This window comes from Taudactylus pleione, unplaced genomic scaffold (genome assembly GCF_031769625.1).
Source record: "Taudactylus pleione unplaced genomic scaffold, aTauple2 ptg000391l, whole genome shotgun sequence".
Lineage (NCBI taxonomy): Eukaryota > Metazoa > Chordata > Amphibia > Anura > Myobatrachidae > Taudactylus > Taudactylus pleione.
The window spans coordinates 12,541,281-12,558,313 of NW_028284792.1; the positions used below are offsets into that span (position 1 = coordinate 12,541,281).

The window sequence follows — 17,033 nt, forward strand, 5'->3', positions numbered from 1 at the left end:
AAGGTTATTTATTTTGTTAACATACTGCTGTGTATTTATCTATGTAATAAGTGTGAAAATGTGTGTGTTTGTCTGTTTGTCCTTTATGGTTCAAGCAAGTTTGCTTAGGATGTCTTCCAGTGCCTAAAACTGCACTGGTCTGAAGGCACAGGCTGATATGTACCATTGGGGGGCAGGCAGATCTTCAAAGGAAGAGCAGTGAGTCTGGAGATCAGTATGCATTCGGCATCCCAGCGGACTGGATGCCGATGCTTACCTTACCGGCGTCAGAATCCCGGCACCAGCTTCCCGACCATTGGGATGCCATAGGTAAGTAGTGTTAGGTTTAGGGGTTAGGGTTAGGCACTAGGGGGAGGTTAGTTTTAGGCACTAGAGAGGAAGGTTATGCTCAGGCACCAGGGTGGGAGGGTTAGGGTAGGGAGAGGGGGAGTGTTAGCATTCCGACCACCAAGTGTTGGTATGTTAACCCTGTTGGGATCCAGGCGTCAGGATTCTGACCGCCTAGATCCCATCTGTCGGTATTACATACCGATTCTGGAGGATCAACTGTCACACTGCACCTGCACTGACAGTTACGCATATCCTCCAAGCACATTTTCATATGCCATGCTCTCCAATGTTGGTCTGCAATGTAAAAAATGAATAAAAGAAGGCAGCAGTTGTACTTCAAAGTCCATTCTTCAACCCAGTGATAATTGTAATTGTTAAATATTATATTTCTTGCTTGTCAGTCCCTGGTATAATAAAATGTGAATTTGGTTATATATTAAAAATTATTAAAAGTTTATTATACTTATTTGTAGAACAGTGAGATATGTGGTATATAGCATATTATATAAGAAATATAGTATGAATTTAAATTTTGTAATGTTAAATTAATGAATTGTAATGTATCAAATGGAAAAGAATTTACATTTACTGTTTGTAAGGGGTGTCCAAGTACTTTTGCAATGTAGTAGGTAAAAATAAAAATTACATGCTCGGATGTAAATATACAGCGGGTCACTATTGTTATAAATGGGGATTCTCAGGACTTCTGAGGAATCAAAGACAGTAATTGAAACAAATGAGTAAAACTTAATTTATATATTAGAAGCTACTGGTTTGTCATTCATTTTGTAGGTACATTTTGCTGTGTAAAAGAGTGGTATCTGTTACATGCTTAATTAAATAGTTATTCATTTGATAATAATTATAAAATGCAGATATTTGTTAACATTATTTGGTGAATAGATGTCATTGTTCCATATGTATGGATTATATTTTATTGAAGTACAGGAAATAGTTAGGGAGGGCAGAATAGAAGGGGACAACAAAGGGCCAAGGGGACAATAAAGAGGAAGTTGGGATAAGACTCAAGATCAGAGTCGTAACTAGACTTTTTGGTGCCCTGTGCCAAAAAGAGCACTGGCACCCAGCCCCCCCTATTTTTCAAATAGGGACATATGATGCGCTCCCAAAAAAGGCCCACGGGGAAGTGCCAGGGAAGAGACAGGGGAGGCTAGGAGATGCTGGGTATAAAAGAAGAGGAAGCTACAAGTGAGAAAGTTAATAAACAGAAAATTAACAGACACAAACAGCGTCCCCTACCCTACTGTGCCCAGTGCCATGGCACAGGTCTCACCACCCTAGTTACGGCCCATAAGAAAGGCAATATAGTTGTTTTCTTGGTGTTTGAACATCTTGCTGAAGTCATTGCAAGATTTGATTCATGGAGGAGCAGTATAACATGCTATAATAGAAAAGGCAACTATATAGACAATACAATAATTGGTAGCTCAACATACAAAGACTGTACAAAAAGTAGCTCCTATTTTAGAAAAGTCTGGGGACCCCTGCTCTAGATCTATTGTTCTCTGTAGGCAATTTCCTTCTAACACTCAACATGTTTTATTTGGACTGTTCACAGGACATTTTCCAACATTTGTATTTCCTTAATAACCTTCCAGTAGTAGCAGACACTTACTTTTTCAGTCTTCTTCTCTTCTGTCTTACAGCCTGTATTTGTTGGGCTGGCAGTAAGCAAGCAGTTGATTGGTCCATTGGCAGTTTCACCATTTATGTTGGCTGCAGTAACATTCGGAGGTGTGATTGCTGCTGCAGCTGATGTTAAGGGGATAATTGGCCGTGCACAGTGTATTGTAGAGGTCTGTACAGGAGACTGCTGCTGCATGTGTAGTGGGACAGCTGTTTGTGGCCTGTTTGGGCTTGCTGGGAGGCGTGATGGAGAGTTCTGCGTCCTTATAGGTGATACAGTAGCAGTGGGACGTTCCTGGGACTGTGCTGATGAATGTCCTAAAATGTAGTGTAAAAAATGCATACAGTAAATCTATGATTAAATGATACATGTATTTACCGATAAATACATATGTTTAAATAACATACAATTTGCAAACCTTCAAATGCATAAATATATAATAGATTATTGCTCTTTTTAAAAAAAAATTGCATCATTATGGAAATACACATTGTGGTTAGAGTTGAATGGTATTATCAGCAACCCAAGAGTCAGGTACAATTAGATCAATTATAAATGTGGTCCATCTTTATACAGATAGCAATACTGTATATTAAAACAAGTTTGGTAGGAAGTAGGAAGATGGTATCTGCACAAAACACTGGTGGTACTATGTTAGACAGACCTGCTCTACAATTATCATAATGGCATGTTTGCTGAGATTGATTATAATAATACAGTACCTCACAAGGGGATGTAGTAAGGATCCCAGCAGAGACCATACCAATGGCCACAATACCGACTCTGGGATCCCGACGGTCATCACAATACTGGCTCCGGAATCACGATAGTCAGAATCCTGACGGTGAGTATTAGGGTTAGGGTAGGGTTTGGGTTAGAGATTAGGTAAGAGTTAGATTACTTACCAACATGCATCAAGATTTTGACCGCTGGGATTCTGCTGCCGCTTTTGTGACCGTCGGGATGGACGGGCATGATTTGGGTGTCCATTCAGTGCCAGGAAAGACTTTGGGTAGCCAGTGCTGGGCTCACCCCCAGTGTGAACATAAACGGATATGTGACACATGGTCACGCCCCAAAAACATCCTTTACCAGGAGCATTATGAGGCCTTCCTACTTTCACGTGAACAACAAGAACACATGGTGGTGTAGGTCTTTTCTATTAGAAACATTTAAAGAGAAAGTGAATCCATTCTAGAAATATGTTGACCATGTTTTATTTCCGTAGTCTACAGTGGTATGTAATTCCCATTTTAATTATGTAATTTATAGCATTTTAACAGTGCTGGCTTAACAACTGCAAACACTTACTGACATGCTGTAAATTAAATATTAGCAGGTCGGCATCCTGTGTTTGACCCAACAATGTCTGCATTCTCAGTGTCAACCTTTGAACTGTCTAACTGACATACCAATCCTGTCCAGAGCAGGTTGCCATTCTAAAAGGAAAGTGCTTATCAATGTAAGCAGGCTGTTACGGTCCACGCACAGTTGTGTTAGATCTCTAGGGCCAACAAGAGGATCTTCCACCAATAACATCCACCCTTTGTTCCCTTAGTGATTTATACTCATACCGGTACATAGGTGGCTGCCTGAATTTAAGCCTCCAGCAGTAGAGGCTTACATAACCGATGAGAGACCGCAGGACTGCTGACTAGAAACAAGGCAGAACTGAGAAGTGGCAGTCCTTCCACTACTAGAACTCGCTGGAGTGACCTGGACAGTGGTAATGCAGGGTTTATGGACTAGGACTAGACAGAGAAAATTTCTGGTGTGACAAGAACAACCTGGTGTGGCCTGAGGCCCGTGGTGCGGCAGGAACAACACGGTGGGGCCTAAAGGGCCGAGGTGCAGCTTTGTGGGCTGAGGCATGACAGGAACAACACGGTGTGGCCTTGAGAACCGAGGTGTGGCCCCAAGGGCCGTGGTGCGACAGGAACAACACGTTGCGGCCTTGAGGGCTGAGGTGCAGCCTTGTGGTCCAAGGTGCGACAGGAACTACACGGTACAGCCTTGAGGGCCGAGGTGCAACAGGAACAGCCTGACTTATGGCAGACAGAAGATCACAGGTGTGGCTTTAAACACAGGCTGGAGGCAACGAAATGGAGAACACCTCTGGCATGAAGTGATTGAACACTGGCTGACATGCCTAAGACTTTGGCTGTAATGTGGAAATGCCACGGGCTGCAGAACACAAGCTGGAGGCAGCAAGGTGGATGACACAGCTGGCTTGAAGAAACTGATCACAGACGTGACTTAGAGAAGGCTGTGGAAATGCCGAGGGCTGCAGAGAGATAGGCCGCGGCTGCAGAAGTCGCTGCTCTGGGTGATACCACATGAGCAGGTGAAACAACAGCAGGATAAACCACAACGACTTCTGAATCAGGACAACAGGTTCAGGAACAGAATGCAGGAACTGCAGAGCAAGGTGAGACCGGCTAAAACTCAGGCTTCTGAGCACAGGGACAAACACTCTGGAAGTCAGACAATATCACCGGCAGGAGGTGTAGGGCTGGCTGAAATTTATCAGAAGCAGGAACCAATCAGCACAATCCCTGCAGAGAGCCTCCATAATCACAGGATAGTATGCAGCTGAATCTGCAAACAAACTGACAGGAAGGAATGCAGCAATAAGCTGCACACAGACACAGACAGAGTTCCAGCTACCTGCAAGAGCCGGAACTAGTATCAAGGCATGATGCAATGTCCCAGTAGCCTAATACAGCCAGGACCTGCCAAAAAGGTGATCCGCTGCTGCAGATCATAACACAGATAGAGTCTGAGTTACTGTACAGAAATGTACTGTGTGCCTTGATGAGTTGAAACAGAGGGAAAGGCCAATGATATTACAGTAACTCAGATGACTCCATTCTCAAGTTAGTGTCCTGTATTAAATCCCATCAGTACACTCTCCTAATGTGCTATCAGAGGCACTGTCTGGACAACTTGTGTGAGCCCCCACCATTTTTCTTCTGGAAGCCTGCAGCTGTGCTAGGCATTCTCTAACCCAGTTCTGCAGCAGGAGACTGCTCACTGCTGCTGAGCAGCAGCAGCAGTGTCCTCTGTCTGTGGGGGGAGTGATCACACTGATCACGCCCCTTCCCCCGGATTTGTGCCGGTATGAGGGGCTCACAGCACCCCCCTCCGCGGTGCTGCAAAAGGGTTTTTTTTCCTGAAGAGATGTGGCCACGCCTCCCATGAACAGGCCACTCCCCCTTCACCCAGACCGGCTTTCTACAGCCAAGAATGTTAACAATGGACAAAGTGTTTTAACTTACTTTTCATAAGTAAAAATTTCAATTTAGAGTTTCTGAAGACGGGTTTTGGAATCTCTTATGCAGAAACCTGTTTTTCACAAAGGAAATAGTACATAATTGCTAATGTCTGGGGATTTTGTCCTACACAAGACATGGGGGATAATTGAAAGTTGTCGAAAAAAAAAGAGTTAGTTAGAAAGGCAAGATATCGGAAACTGCAGGTAGATATGGCCATTGTGGCCGGAGCAGAGAGCCGCATGATCAAGAAGATGGCGGCTATGGAACTGCGGGCAGGGCCGGTCCTAGACCTTGTGGATCTCAGTGCAAAAGTTTCCTTTAGCCCCCCTCCCTCTCCTTCCTATAGAGGACATGACATGCTCCCTGTTCATCACTCTAGGGGGCATGCTCTACTGAGAGGTAGAGGGTTACAAGGAGAAGGTGGCAGGAAGAGGCAATGGGTGACAGGGGAGAGGCAGTGGGTGACTGGGTAGTCAGTGGGTGACTGGAAGATGCAGAGGGTGACAGGGAGAGGCAGTGGATGACAGAGGAAGGTAGAGGGTGACAGCTGAAGGCATGTTATTGTATTTTAAACATATAATGATGACTATAGTACGCTCCTTGTCCTAATACTGCTATTACCTGTCACTAAGGCTCAAGGTGAATAATACCAAGGGTGACACTTTCTGCAGCTATGCATTATTCATTGCTCACCTTGAGTCTTAGTGATAGGGGGCCTCATTCAGAGGCGGTCGGAGGATGCAAGCGGTCGCTCAGAAACTAGGCGGACGCTTGCATCCTGACCGCCCACCTCTGTTTCGGTCGTTAGGCTGTGGGTTTACACCCACAGCTCTAACGACCGCTAGGGTGATGGTCGCGATGGTCTCTCCGGGGCTTACGACGAGACCCTAGGGTAGGGTCTCACTTGTCGTAAGCCCGGGAGAGCTTCTGGCTCTGTCAGAGCCGGAAGCTCTCCACTGACATCACTAGTGATGTCAGTGGGGCCTCCCCCAAACGGTAAGCATTCCCATGGGAATGCCTCCGTTTGGGCTGCCACCCCCCCAGCCCGCCTTCCAAATGGGGCGAGCTGTCAATCAACATCGACAGCTCGCCTCCTTTGGAAAGAGACCCGCTACGACCGGCGCTGTCGGTCGTAGTGGGTCTCACGCATGCGCACGAAGGAGCCGGCTCCCTTGTGCGCATGCGCACTTGACAAACATCGAGGCGGCCGTGCGGTCGTAGACCGTACGGCCGCCTCTGAATGAAGGCCAGAGTGAGCAGTACTTCTGCTAAAGCCTGAAAAGCAACTATATAGACTGTGTGGACAGTGGTTATAGGGCCTCATTCAGCAAAGATCGCAAGTCTGCAATCACACGCACTGCTTGCTGCAAACTTATGCAAATGAATGCGATCGCATTGTGACCTGCGCAAGATATAAAGACGCCCACCAGCTTATAATGCCGCCCACCACCCATTACATACATCCACAAGTCAGTGAAGACATCGGTAACATTGAGCAACAACAGACCCATATGCACAGTTGTGGTTGAGCTTGACCTGACTTAACAATGCGAAACTTCCTGTCGCCATCTGTACCTCTGGCTGTGTATGCCGTCGCAGGGCCTTAATTATGCATGCCTTTCTAACGCCTGCATTCCTTCGACCACCCCCCCCTCTCCACCCCCAAACGGCACTTCCTGTCAATAATTTCTCATGGCTCTGCGTATCCACTGCATTCGCTTTCGCAATCGCAGTGGCCGGTCCGAGCACACGCACTGTGGTGCATACGCATACGCAGAGCGCAAACATCGACTGGGTGAATGCGTCCGCAGACTTGTGATCCTTGCTGAATGAGGCCCATAGTCTCTTATAGGATTTATTACTTTATTTATCATCATTATGATTTATTAAAAAAAAAAGAAAAACATTAACCCACGCTGTCACACAATCGTCTCTCAGGGACCAGGGCTCAGAGTCAGTCTCTGCAGACAGTCAGGGGCCAGGCTCGCGGGTGTTTATATGTGTGGGAATAAGCTTGCCTGTCACAGGGAGGGTGGAGAGGGGAGGGTGGAGAGTGGTGAGGACAGGTGACCATCCATGACACCGGTCTTTTAAACTTCAGTTCTCCTCAGAGTCTGGACCTCAGGGCATGCACAAGTGTTGTGTACGATGACTTGGCCACGATACACGAAATGCGCCGCTGCTCCACCCTCCATGACCCTCCTCACTCCTCCGCGGCTGCTCCCAGAATGCCATGAGCAGCCACGACGACGTCACGCAGTGTAATGTCGTCACGCCCAGCAATTATAGCACTGACATTCTAGTGGTAGACAGTGGGATGGTCAGGGTGAAGATCCTCCTCAGGGAAAAACTGCACATTATAGCGCGGCACTAATGGTGGTGCCGCAGTGGGCAATAGCGGGTGGGTGACTGGGGTTAATCCCTTGCATTGCCATGCCATTATCATATGAACTGTCAGCACCAGGCGCCATGTACTGAAATGTGTATGCAATAATGTGTTCTAACATGTCATATGTAATGCACTATGCGCATTTGTAGAATTGCTTGTTTAACTGTAACGACTTTGCACTTATGGAATGTATTTCAAGAGTATTTTATTGTATAAGGAATCACCTTGTTTTCTTAAATACTGTAATTATCCTGACCTAGCAAAATGTCTAGTGTAAAATGACCAAGCCTTTGTTTAAAACACTTCTTTGAAATGCACTCGATTGGGTACCGTATTCCTGTATTGTGAAAGTTAAAGAATAAGAATGTGTCAAGACTCTGTTTATGCCAAACTGGTTTGGGTCATAGATATTTCAAAGGAGGAATATAATAGAAATGTGAGTTATATTTACCTTTTGAGAGACAGTTGCCTGTTTGTTTTCTAGTCCTATAGGTCTCAGGCACACAGGAGTACCACTCCTCACTGTTCATTAGTGACAATGTTAAATGTGAGTGTGCAAAGTGCATGCACTTAGCTTGACTGGTTAAAGGACCCAGGGTGGGCTTTTACCCTATGTGGTACTGTGTGTTAGAATGGGATAAAAATAGGGCCTGCGAGCCCTGAGTCTGTGTGTATCTTTTGAACATCAAGAAGGACTGTACTTCTGTGACCTCTGCATGCTGTGATTGCCCCAAGCACCTTCACCAAGGGGAATTGTCTTTTTCAATACATTGAACAATAAACATCTTGCTTTCAGACATCTGCATCTACTGTATACTGTGACCACAAGAATAGCACACAACACTATTCCATTCTCCAGCTGTTGTCTCCAAGCTCAAGCCTTCTGCCACTACCCAGTGCAGACTGGACCATGGTGAGAGACCAGTGGGAATTAGCTGACACTGCCCAGGACATGTTGCAGCAGCGTGTCTATGTCTAACAATACCCAGAAGTAGGTGGCTCCAGTGTAGGAGCTTGGGAGAAGTGGTTAAAGCTGCCAGTGAAGAAGTGGGTGGAAAAATCAGTTCCATGTGCCAGTGTAGGAGCCTGGTGATGGCAGGAAGTTACCCGCACACTGCCCAGTAGATGGAGTCAGTAACAGGTGGTCACTGACAGTGAGAGGGAATCCGTAGGAGTGGTAAGTAAGCAACCACAAGGATGAGAAACCACCCACTATTCTGTTCAGTAATCAAAATATCTTTGATCGCCTGCCGGAGAGAAGTCATCCGGTCACACACATGTTAAGATTTTCAGGTGCTGGTTCTTAGCATCCCTTTTTTTCATTTAATCTACAGTACCTGTAGTTCAGTTATGCCTCCCTCTGAGGAACTGCTCTATGAATCTGTGCTTCTAATTAGACCTGAACTGCTGTACAGGTGTTTCTCTCCCAGACTAGCAGATTGGAGAGTTGCACTGTTTCAGACCTCTACTGTCTGCATACCTTTTGCCAGCGACAGTGTTCAGTGCTAGTCTCCTAATTGTTGTGCTCCAGCATTCTCCCGACATTGGTTTCGGCTGTTCTCTGGTTCCTGATCTATGACATAGCATTCTGCTTTGCTCTCATCCCTGATTCCTGGAAAAGTACTCAGCTAATCTCTGGTTCCTGATTCCTGGCATAGTATTTGGCTGCTGTACTCTCCATTTTCCTGAGCCCTGGCATGATACTCATCTGTTCTCTGGTTCCCAATACCACTGGCTGTTGGGTACCATGGTTAAAGTAAACGATATGTGGCATCCTCTAGCTAAATACAAACATTTTAAATGACACCTCCTTATACATTTACATTAAATCTGTGCCCTTTTATTATGTTTAATTCATTATCTGTGTCCCATTATTCATTTACATCCATATCTGTGATCCTTATTGTTTTTAATTAATAACTGAGCCTGTTCTTACTTCCTATTAATACATGCAATTCCATCCTAGTCATGAATTATATAAGTGATCTCTTTATTTTTAATATTAATATTTGAGCAAATATATTATTCATACTTTAGGTGTATATTTATTAAACCAAATCTGACCATAAAACGTGGGAATGGCTGTTTTTGCATGTATAAGGACAGAATTAATTTAATCAGTGTATAACATCAGGATGGCAGAAGATATTATCTCTAATATCTCCTACTTTTCTATCGGCAGACCTCACAGGAGCAATTACAGTAGTTTTCTATGGTTATGGGTTTATGGGGAAATGTGTTAGCTAACACTATCTTCTGGTGGTGTCAGCCCACTAAAGTCGATGGAGCAGCCCTGCCAGAGAGGGCCTTTGCAATCCCTCTCCAGTGGGCTGGAGGTCATTGCAATGCCCAAAGTCTTCACAATGTGCATGCGTGGCCGGACATCTGTGCATGCACCGTTGCAAGCCTGGGTCTGAACCCGTAAGTAAAGTGATCGAGTAAGTGATTACTTTACTTTTGAGTTATTGCTGAGACGGGCTCTTATCGGAAGGTGTTCCAGAAACTGTGGCTTAGTGCCCGGTAGGAACGTAAAAAATGGGCCTGATTTAGAGGCGCACATAGTACCTATATTTACACGGTTGAGTGATAATTTGCTACTGCACATGTGCACAAAGTCTAGACAACCCTTACTGCGTATACGCAAACCAATTTGTGCAATGGTATATGCATTTGCCTATGACGTCTCTATAACTTAAGACGCAATCTGCGATCCATGGGCGTTTCGGGGTGGAGACTTGACATTGTCCTAAAGTGATCACAAAAAGAGGAGTTGGCATGGACATGTTATGGGAGAGTCATGGGCGTGTTTCGGCATGTGGCTGCATTCATTTCGCAGCACTGCAGCCACAGTAGCCATATTATGAGAATGTTATAAGGGAGGCTGTGTGCCAGACAGCGGCTCCTTTGGGAGTTCATATTGCGACCGATGGTGCATTGATAGTGGAGAGATCGGAACCACCAGCACAGTTGAGTATTACTCAGGTGGGCGTCACAGCGTTTGCTCAGTCCATCACTTGTATATACACAAGAGGAATGCTCAAGCTGACATTTGCATATTTTTGCATTTGCGAATCTGTGAAAAATCACAGCTGCACATGAACTGCGTGTACCTCTGCCTCAGGCCCTTAATTCCTTATCGCTGCAATAAAGAAGGGCTTTTTTGGGGCAATTAAGGCCACGCATGTGCAAGTCTACCCTACCAGGTACACATTCAACAATCCCCCAACTGGTTAACTTTTGGTAATGTAGCCTCTACTATGGTCTACAATGGCTACCGCAATCTAAAGATAGCTTCAGCTAATGGGGTATATAAAATTTAGTACATATATTTAACTACCCAAATCAGAATGTCTAATATGAAGAAACTTCTTTTCATATGAAGGTTCCTTTGCATAATACATATATATTTTATTTAGATTGTAAACTCTCACGAGCAGGGCCCTCTTCCCTCATGTGCTTTTCCTTCCCTCACATATACCATCACCTCCTCGCCACTGCCTACAACAGAACCAAACCTATGGGTTCGGCCACCCTGCTGTGTATTTGGGTTCTATGACTGCTGCAGTAATGTTTATAAACCTTGTCCATGTCCTGAAATGTTCTGTACTGTGCTGTAAATCACATTTTTTCTTGTTTTGTTTGTACGGTTTCTGTACTTTGTACAGCACTGTGGCACCATATAAATAAAGGATAATAATAATAATAATAATAATAATAATATATGTGATCAGGTTGTAGATGTTACATATTTTTTTATCAAAGTGATAGCAGCATTAACTCTGAATTTGTTTTTGTACTTACCCATCTGCACAGCAGTGCGAATCTGGCTGACAGCTTGCTGGGTAGCTATCTTAGAGCAGCTGTTCTGAGAGGATGTTGGAGACTGGTGAGGATGTATCTGAGGTACAGTAATAGGAAGGACGGGTCTGACAACATTGGTACAATTTATCAGCCCACCAGGAGATGCATGTGAAGCTAATGGTGAACTCCTACTTGATAGTGGGACCCCCATGGTGCAATTGCGTGCTTGGACAAGTCCAGCCGGCATCCTGTATTAGAGAAAAAGAAGACACACATGAAATGACAGAAAAAAACTACTGTATGGCTTATTCCCTATAGCTATCATCCTCTGCATAATGGTACTATAGCTATAAAACCAATTTTGACCTGTATTTTAAGATTGCGTTATGAAGAAGAACAATTATACTAAAATAGCTCATACTTGCCGACTTACTGGCTGCTCCCTCCTGGACCCCACCCTGGAAGCCCCACTCCCACTACACAAAATAGCACTTACAAACATTATGAAGTGGGGAGCAGGGCCACAATGATACAATTCAGTGCAAACCACTGCCTTGGCCGCCTAGACCAGACACTTCACTCAGTAAGTGGCTGTGGGAGGGTGATGGCCGGCTCCAGGAGACCAGCTCACTCTTCTGGGGTGGCCAGGATTTTTGGGAGCCTCCCGGTCTTTTCGGAAGAGTAGGTTAGTACGAAATAGTTATTATATTATTAGAGAACTTTTTACCATGGGACACAAACTAACGTACAGAACAAATTGAACAGAATTAGTCATCCATACTGACTTTCAGATATCATTAGTGGAAATTATAAACTGTGGAACCACAGAGTCCGAGAAGTGATGAAGGCCATCTTCCGAGTCCCCTCCATCCTGAGATCATGGCTCTGGGCCTGATTCACTACTGATCGCAATTGCAACAGCGTATGCAGATCAGCCGATGGTGTGTACTACGCATGCGTATGCAACGCAGTGTGCGTGTGAAAGTTAGCATTGTGATCGCACTGTGATCACCTACACCGAAAGGAATCCATTGGAGAGTGAGTGAGAGGCTGTGAGCATTTGGGGGTGGTGATGGGGGAGTGGTTGGAGAAACGTAGACGTGCCTGTCCGTTTGAACTCCGCTGCATGGGCGTGCATAAATTAGCCACTGCGATGACATACGCAGTACTCACTGCATGCAACGAGGTTAGCAATTTCTGAGTAAGGGCAGGCCTGCTGTAATTGTGCAAGAGGGGCCGATGTTACTCGATGTTCCTGATGTATATGCAGGACTGCAAGGTATTACGGATTTGAAATAGGTAGCGGTAGTGAGCGTCTCGATGCTGGCTGTGCGACGGCATTGAGATAGCTTTCATTAACGTGTTTATGCAACGTCTGCCTTGTGTGTAAGCGATCCATAATGAATCAGGCCCTCTGTTCTCAAAAGAGCAGTGTGGAGGTCTTTTTTGTTGATCTGGTGCATGTGTAGTGTATGCATTCACCTGACTGCTCATGCTGAGAAGAGGCTCTAAAAAAAACAGAACTGGGGTTCCTGGAGTTTAGAGCACAATCTCCAGGCCCCAAATTTTGCTATAGGACCCAGTTATGTACTTTCCATGTACTTCTGTTTATTATCCTTAGAGATGAACATTTAGCACCTGATTCAGAGCCGCACACAATGTTGAAGTTCACGTAGATAAGTAATTTTTTGCAACTGCCCATGCACAAAAATTTCTAAAAAGTCCCATGGCACATGCATTACTCAGAGTGTACGCACAAAGACACTGTTGAGAGCGAGACAGACGGAATCAGAAATGTTGTAAAAAATGTGATGGGCGTTCCTGGGTGGTGACTGGTAGGTGGCTAGTATAAATGTACGCAAAAATGGCCTGCTGAGTGGGAATGCTATGGAGGTATCGCAGTCATGTTTAATGCAAGTGTCTGTGCTTATAGACACACAGCTATAGACATAGGAGGCCATAGTCGGGCAGAGAAATTGCTCCTGCCATATGGCTGGTGGAAGTTTTGATGGTGCAGCTGATGGTGGCATATAAGGAAGCTCCAATTGGTGCACGGGTGCTAAAAGTGGTCATCTTAGTCCTTGCACATTTGGCCACATGGATGTACATAATGGAATGAGTTTGAATCAGCATTTGCATAAAGTCGCATTTGGACGACCTCCAATAGACACTCCTGCGTGCGATTCAGGCCCTTAGTATGCTTTATCACAGGAAGCATTGATAACATCATTCACCTGTAATAGAGGCACAGCTCCATAGGGTGGGCAGAGTTAATACGGTACAATCCAGACAGTCCTCCCCACCCAAATTGTATCACATTGTTTGGGAGAAATAGATACTAGGTTTTATTTTTATATTGCACCAGTTTTTACTAATAAATAAAAGCTAATATAGTTTGAAGCTTACTAGTAAACTCCCACTAGTAAAAATAGCTCTATCAATGTATTTTGATGGTATAAAGAATCCCATTCTCCACTTTCTAATTGTCTTTTAAGCACTGTGCCCATTATGGTTATTCTAGAATAGTGTTACATGCACATTTCCAATAATAATAAAACAACAGCTCTGAGGACTATTTATACTTTAACAAATGTATAATAAATGGCAAATATCAGTGTCTCCATAAAAAATACAGAAGCAATATACGTACTGTAGAACCAACTATTCCAGTTTTGTATTTTCACTTTGAGAAAATTTATGATACAAAAGGGGAAAAAAATGTTACTGGTAATGTTTTTTTATACATGTTTTGTTTGCTATTTTGCTATAGCGGAATACAAGGTAACCCACATTTACATAAAAAAAACCTCCAGCGATATAGGAGACATATTGTGTGCTGCCCAAACTAGTAAAACCAGTAGCTATGCCTAATGTTTGATGCAGTTTGTATGCAAATTAAGCTGGTTGCTCACAGTTGTAATCAAAATGCACAGTATGAAAGTTTATGCTGTATTAATCTAATTAAAATAACAGACACATTAAACACTGTATTGATATGATTGTAAATAAAATGCATATAAAGATGAATGTTTTATTCAAGCAATGCTAGGTCATTACTGCCAAGTCTTGCTATAAATAAAGGTTATATTTTAACCAAAAATACAAGGCAGAATGGCAAAAATGTAAAGTTGTCATTTTTCTCCTCTTTCTCCAATCAGGGTCAACCCAACTCTATTATTCTTAAAAATAAAGGCAATTCACAAGCCAGAGTGACCAATCAGTATATCATCTGTCTGGCACAATTGAGCGTTCTGTTAAGAGTGCTAAGAGACAGCAAGGGACTGCAAGAGGTGTAAGTAATATACATATTTAGGCCAACATTATGTCACCACCAGTAGTGAAACTACATGTTTCAGACACCAGAGTTTTAGGGTTTCTTCATTTACAGTTACTGGAGATTAGGGGTGTGCATTGAATAGCCACTAGAGAATGAGTCTGCTTTGCAAATCCATATGAGAATTGTAGGGTCTCCAGAAAAGGATTGGCACTGTATAATGGTCAGTGGTTTGCACTGTGTTTAAAGTATAATGCACTTTATTAGAATGTGTTATATATGTTGATATGTGCGGCCTTTTAACTTTATGCTATTGCGCATGACTCATCTGGCTCAATAACATCACATGTCTGAGTCGGAATCAGTATGAAATACAGACGGAGGAGATGCCAGCTGTCAGTAAACTGACAGCAGCATCCTGATGGTTCGAATCCTGATTGGGGAATGGTAAGTAATGTTCCCTTGTCATATTTACCCCCTAACCCTCCTTTTTTGTACCCTAACATTAACCCTCTCTACCCCGCACCCTAACCCTCCCGGGAAGTGTCTAAACCTAACCGTCCCCCCTTAGTGCCTAACCCTAACCTCCCCCCAGTGGTGCATGAACCTAACCTCCCCTGTCTGAAGCCTAACCCTAACCTCCCCTCTCCTCCCATCTGAGTCACCAGACTTAATGGTCACACAGATTAGACTCCAGGTGCAAGACTTGTTTACATGGCTCTATAAAAGAATCTGCATATGCACAAGACTGTGACTGTGTTTTTTAAGCCTCACAGTGCTATACGGCTATACAGCACTTAGCCCAAGAAAGACTGATCCCTTATAATACTGACTGCTGTTTATCTTCTATCACGTGTATCCTGGTATCTTCGAAAAAATCTACTCTGGTTTGGAATCAACATGTAAAATAACCTCCTTGCTCACATACGCTATGCACCTACCAACTTGTAGGCATCTGCCAATATTATATTGGTTGGTATGGACAAATAGTAAAGGTGCATTAAATGCAAACATCAGCTGTTCTATTTATTCTGGATTATTATTATAGAAAAATAAGTTGGATATGAAAAGAATGAATCACAGAAGTGGTCATGTATGATACTTTATGAGACACTTGAAAAATAAAAATAATATAATTATCATCAAATATACAGTAGAGATAAACAGTCTGGGGTTGGGGTTGCAAGGAAAGCTGAGTCCCAGCTCGGATCTTCCCACCAAGTTCGGATCTCAAAACAAGGAAAAACTTAGCTGTTCCATAAATCTGTGTTTTTGATTGCAAACAGGGCCGACCCGAGCCTAATGAACTTGGGAAGCAAAATTTGTTTTGTTGCCCCTAGGGGTTCTTTTGCGTGTGCCGAAGGCGTGCGACTGAAAAATTGAGGAGGGCGTGGTTTTGTGGAAAAAACATATATATACACTGTATATACATATATAGGTGTATATATAGGCCTCTGCCCACCTTTTTTTTTTTTCGTGGAGCTAGGAGCCTCCTAATAGGAGGACTAGGATTGTTCCTGGGTGAGGAGTCTGCTGCCTGGCGATCGGACGTCGCCCCAGCAGACATAGTCTCCTTCGGATTTTCAGACTCTTACTTACTCAGGAACTGGGACTGGGAGCGTGACCTGCCAAGAGGCACCGCCCGCCACCGCCAATGCATGCAGTAGTCTCCTCCGAGTCTTCAGCTCTGGGACTCCTCTCCTACTGCCAGCAGTGGTGTACTGTGAGTGCGATATGACCTCATGATGTCACGTTGCCCGGCCCAGCAGCCACCCATACAAAGTAAAGGAGCTGCGGCCCACCACTAACATAGTAGCGCAGTGCAAGCTTAAGGTTGCACAAGCTTAAGGTTGCATGTTGCTGGCCTGGTCAGGACGCCCTCCTCTATGTGGCACCCTACTCAGCCGCATATCCATTGTATCTATAGACCTGGCGCTGGTTACATATAAGAGTCCTTTCCTCGTCATCAGGTGCCATTTCATATAGAAAAGTTTATGGAGAGCGAGTGGGCTGTAGCTGTACTTCAATAGATGCCATTAGCGAGAGTTGAAGGTAGATGGAGTAGATTGGAAAGGTGCAAGCGACTGTAGGCATCTTTGTCACTGTGTATGTGTATGTTAGCTAGAAACTGCAATCCAGTGCAAACTGCAAGCGGGCTACTGCCACTGTGTGTTTGTTTGTCATACTCTAGTAGCACTTGCCATCTTGCCAGGCTCTTGTGTATGTTTGTTAGATGTGAAAGTTATGTGAGCTACACTTACAGAGACTGGGGTTTCAAGATTAGCTGTCCAGAAAATACTGTGTTGTGTCTGAGTG

At 44.2% G+C, this 17,033-nt stretch overlaps 1 protein-coding gene across 3 annotated transcripts in view; it reads right to left on the reverse strand.

Moving 5' to 3' along the window:
• SH3RF3 (SH3 domain containing ring finger 3) overlaps positions 1-17,033 on the reverse strand; it is a 554,601-nt gene that overhangs the window by 40,365 nt on the left and 497,203 nt on the right. For all 3 annotated transcript variants that reach the window (XM_088445962.1, XM_088445963.1, XM_088445964.1), the window contains 2 exons: positions 11,444-11,691; positions 1,967-2,295 (listed from right to left, as the gene is read on the reverse strand). In XM_088445962.1, coding sequence (XP_088302088.1) covers positions 1,967-2,295; positions 11,444-11,691 — 577 coding nt within the window. The remainder of the gene's footprint in view (positions 1-1,966; positions 2,296-11,443; positions 11,692-17,033) is intronic.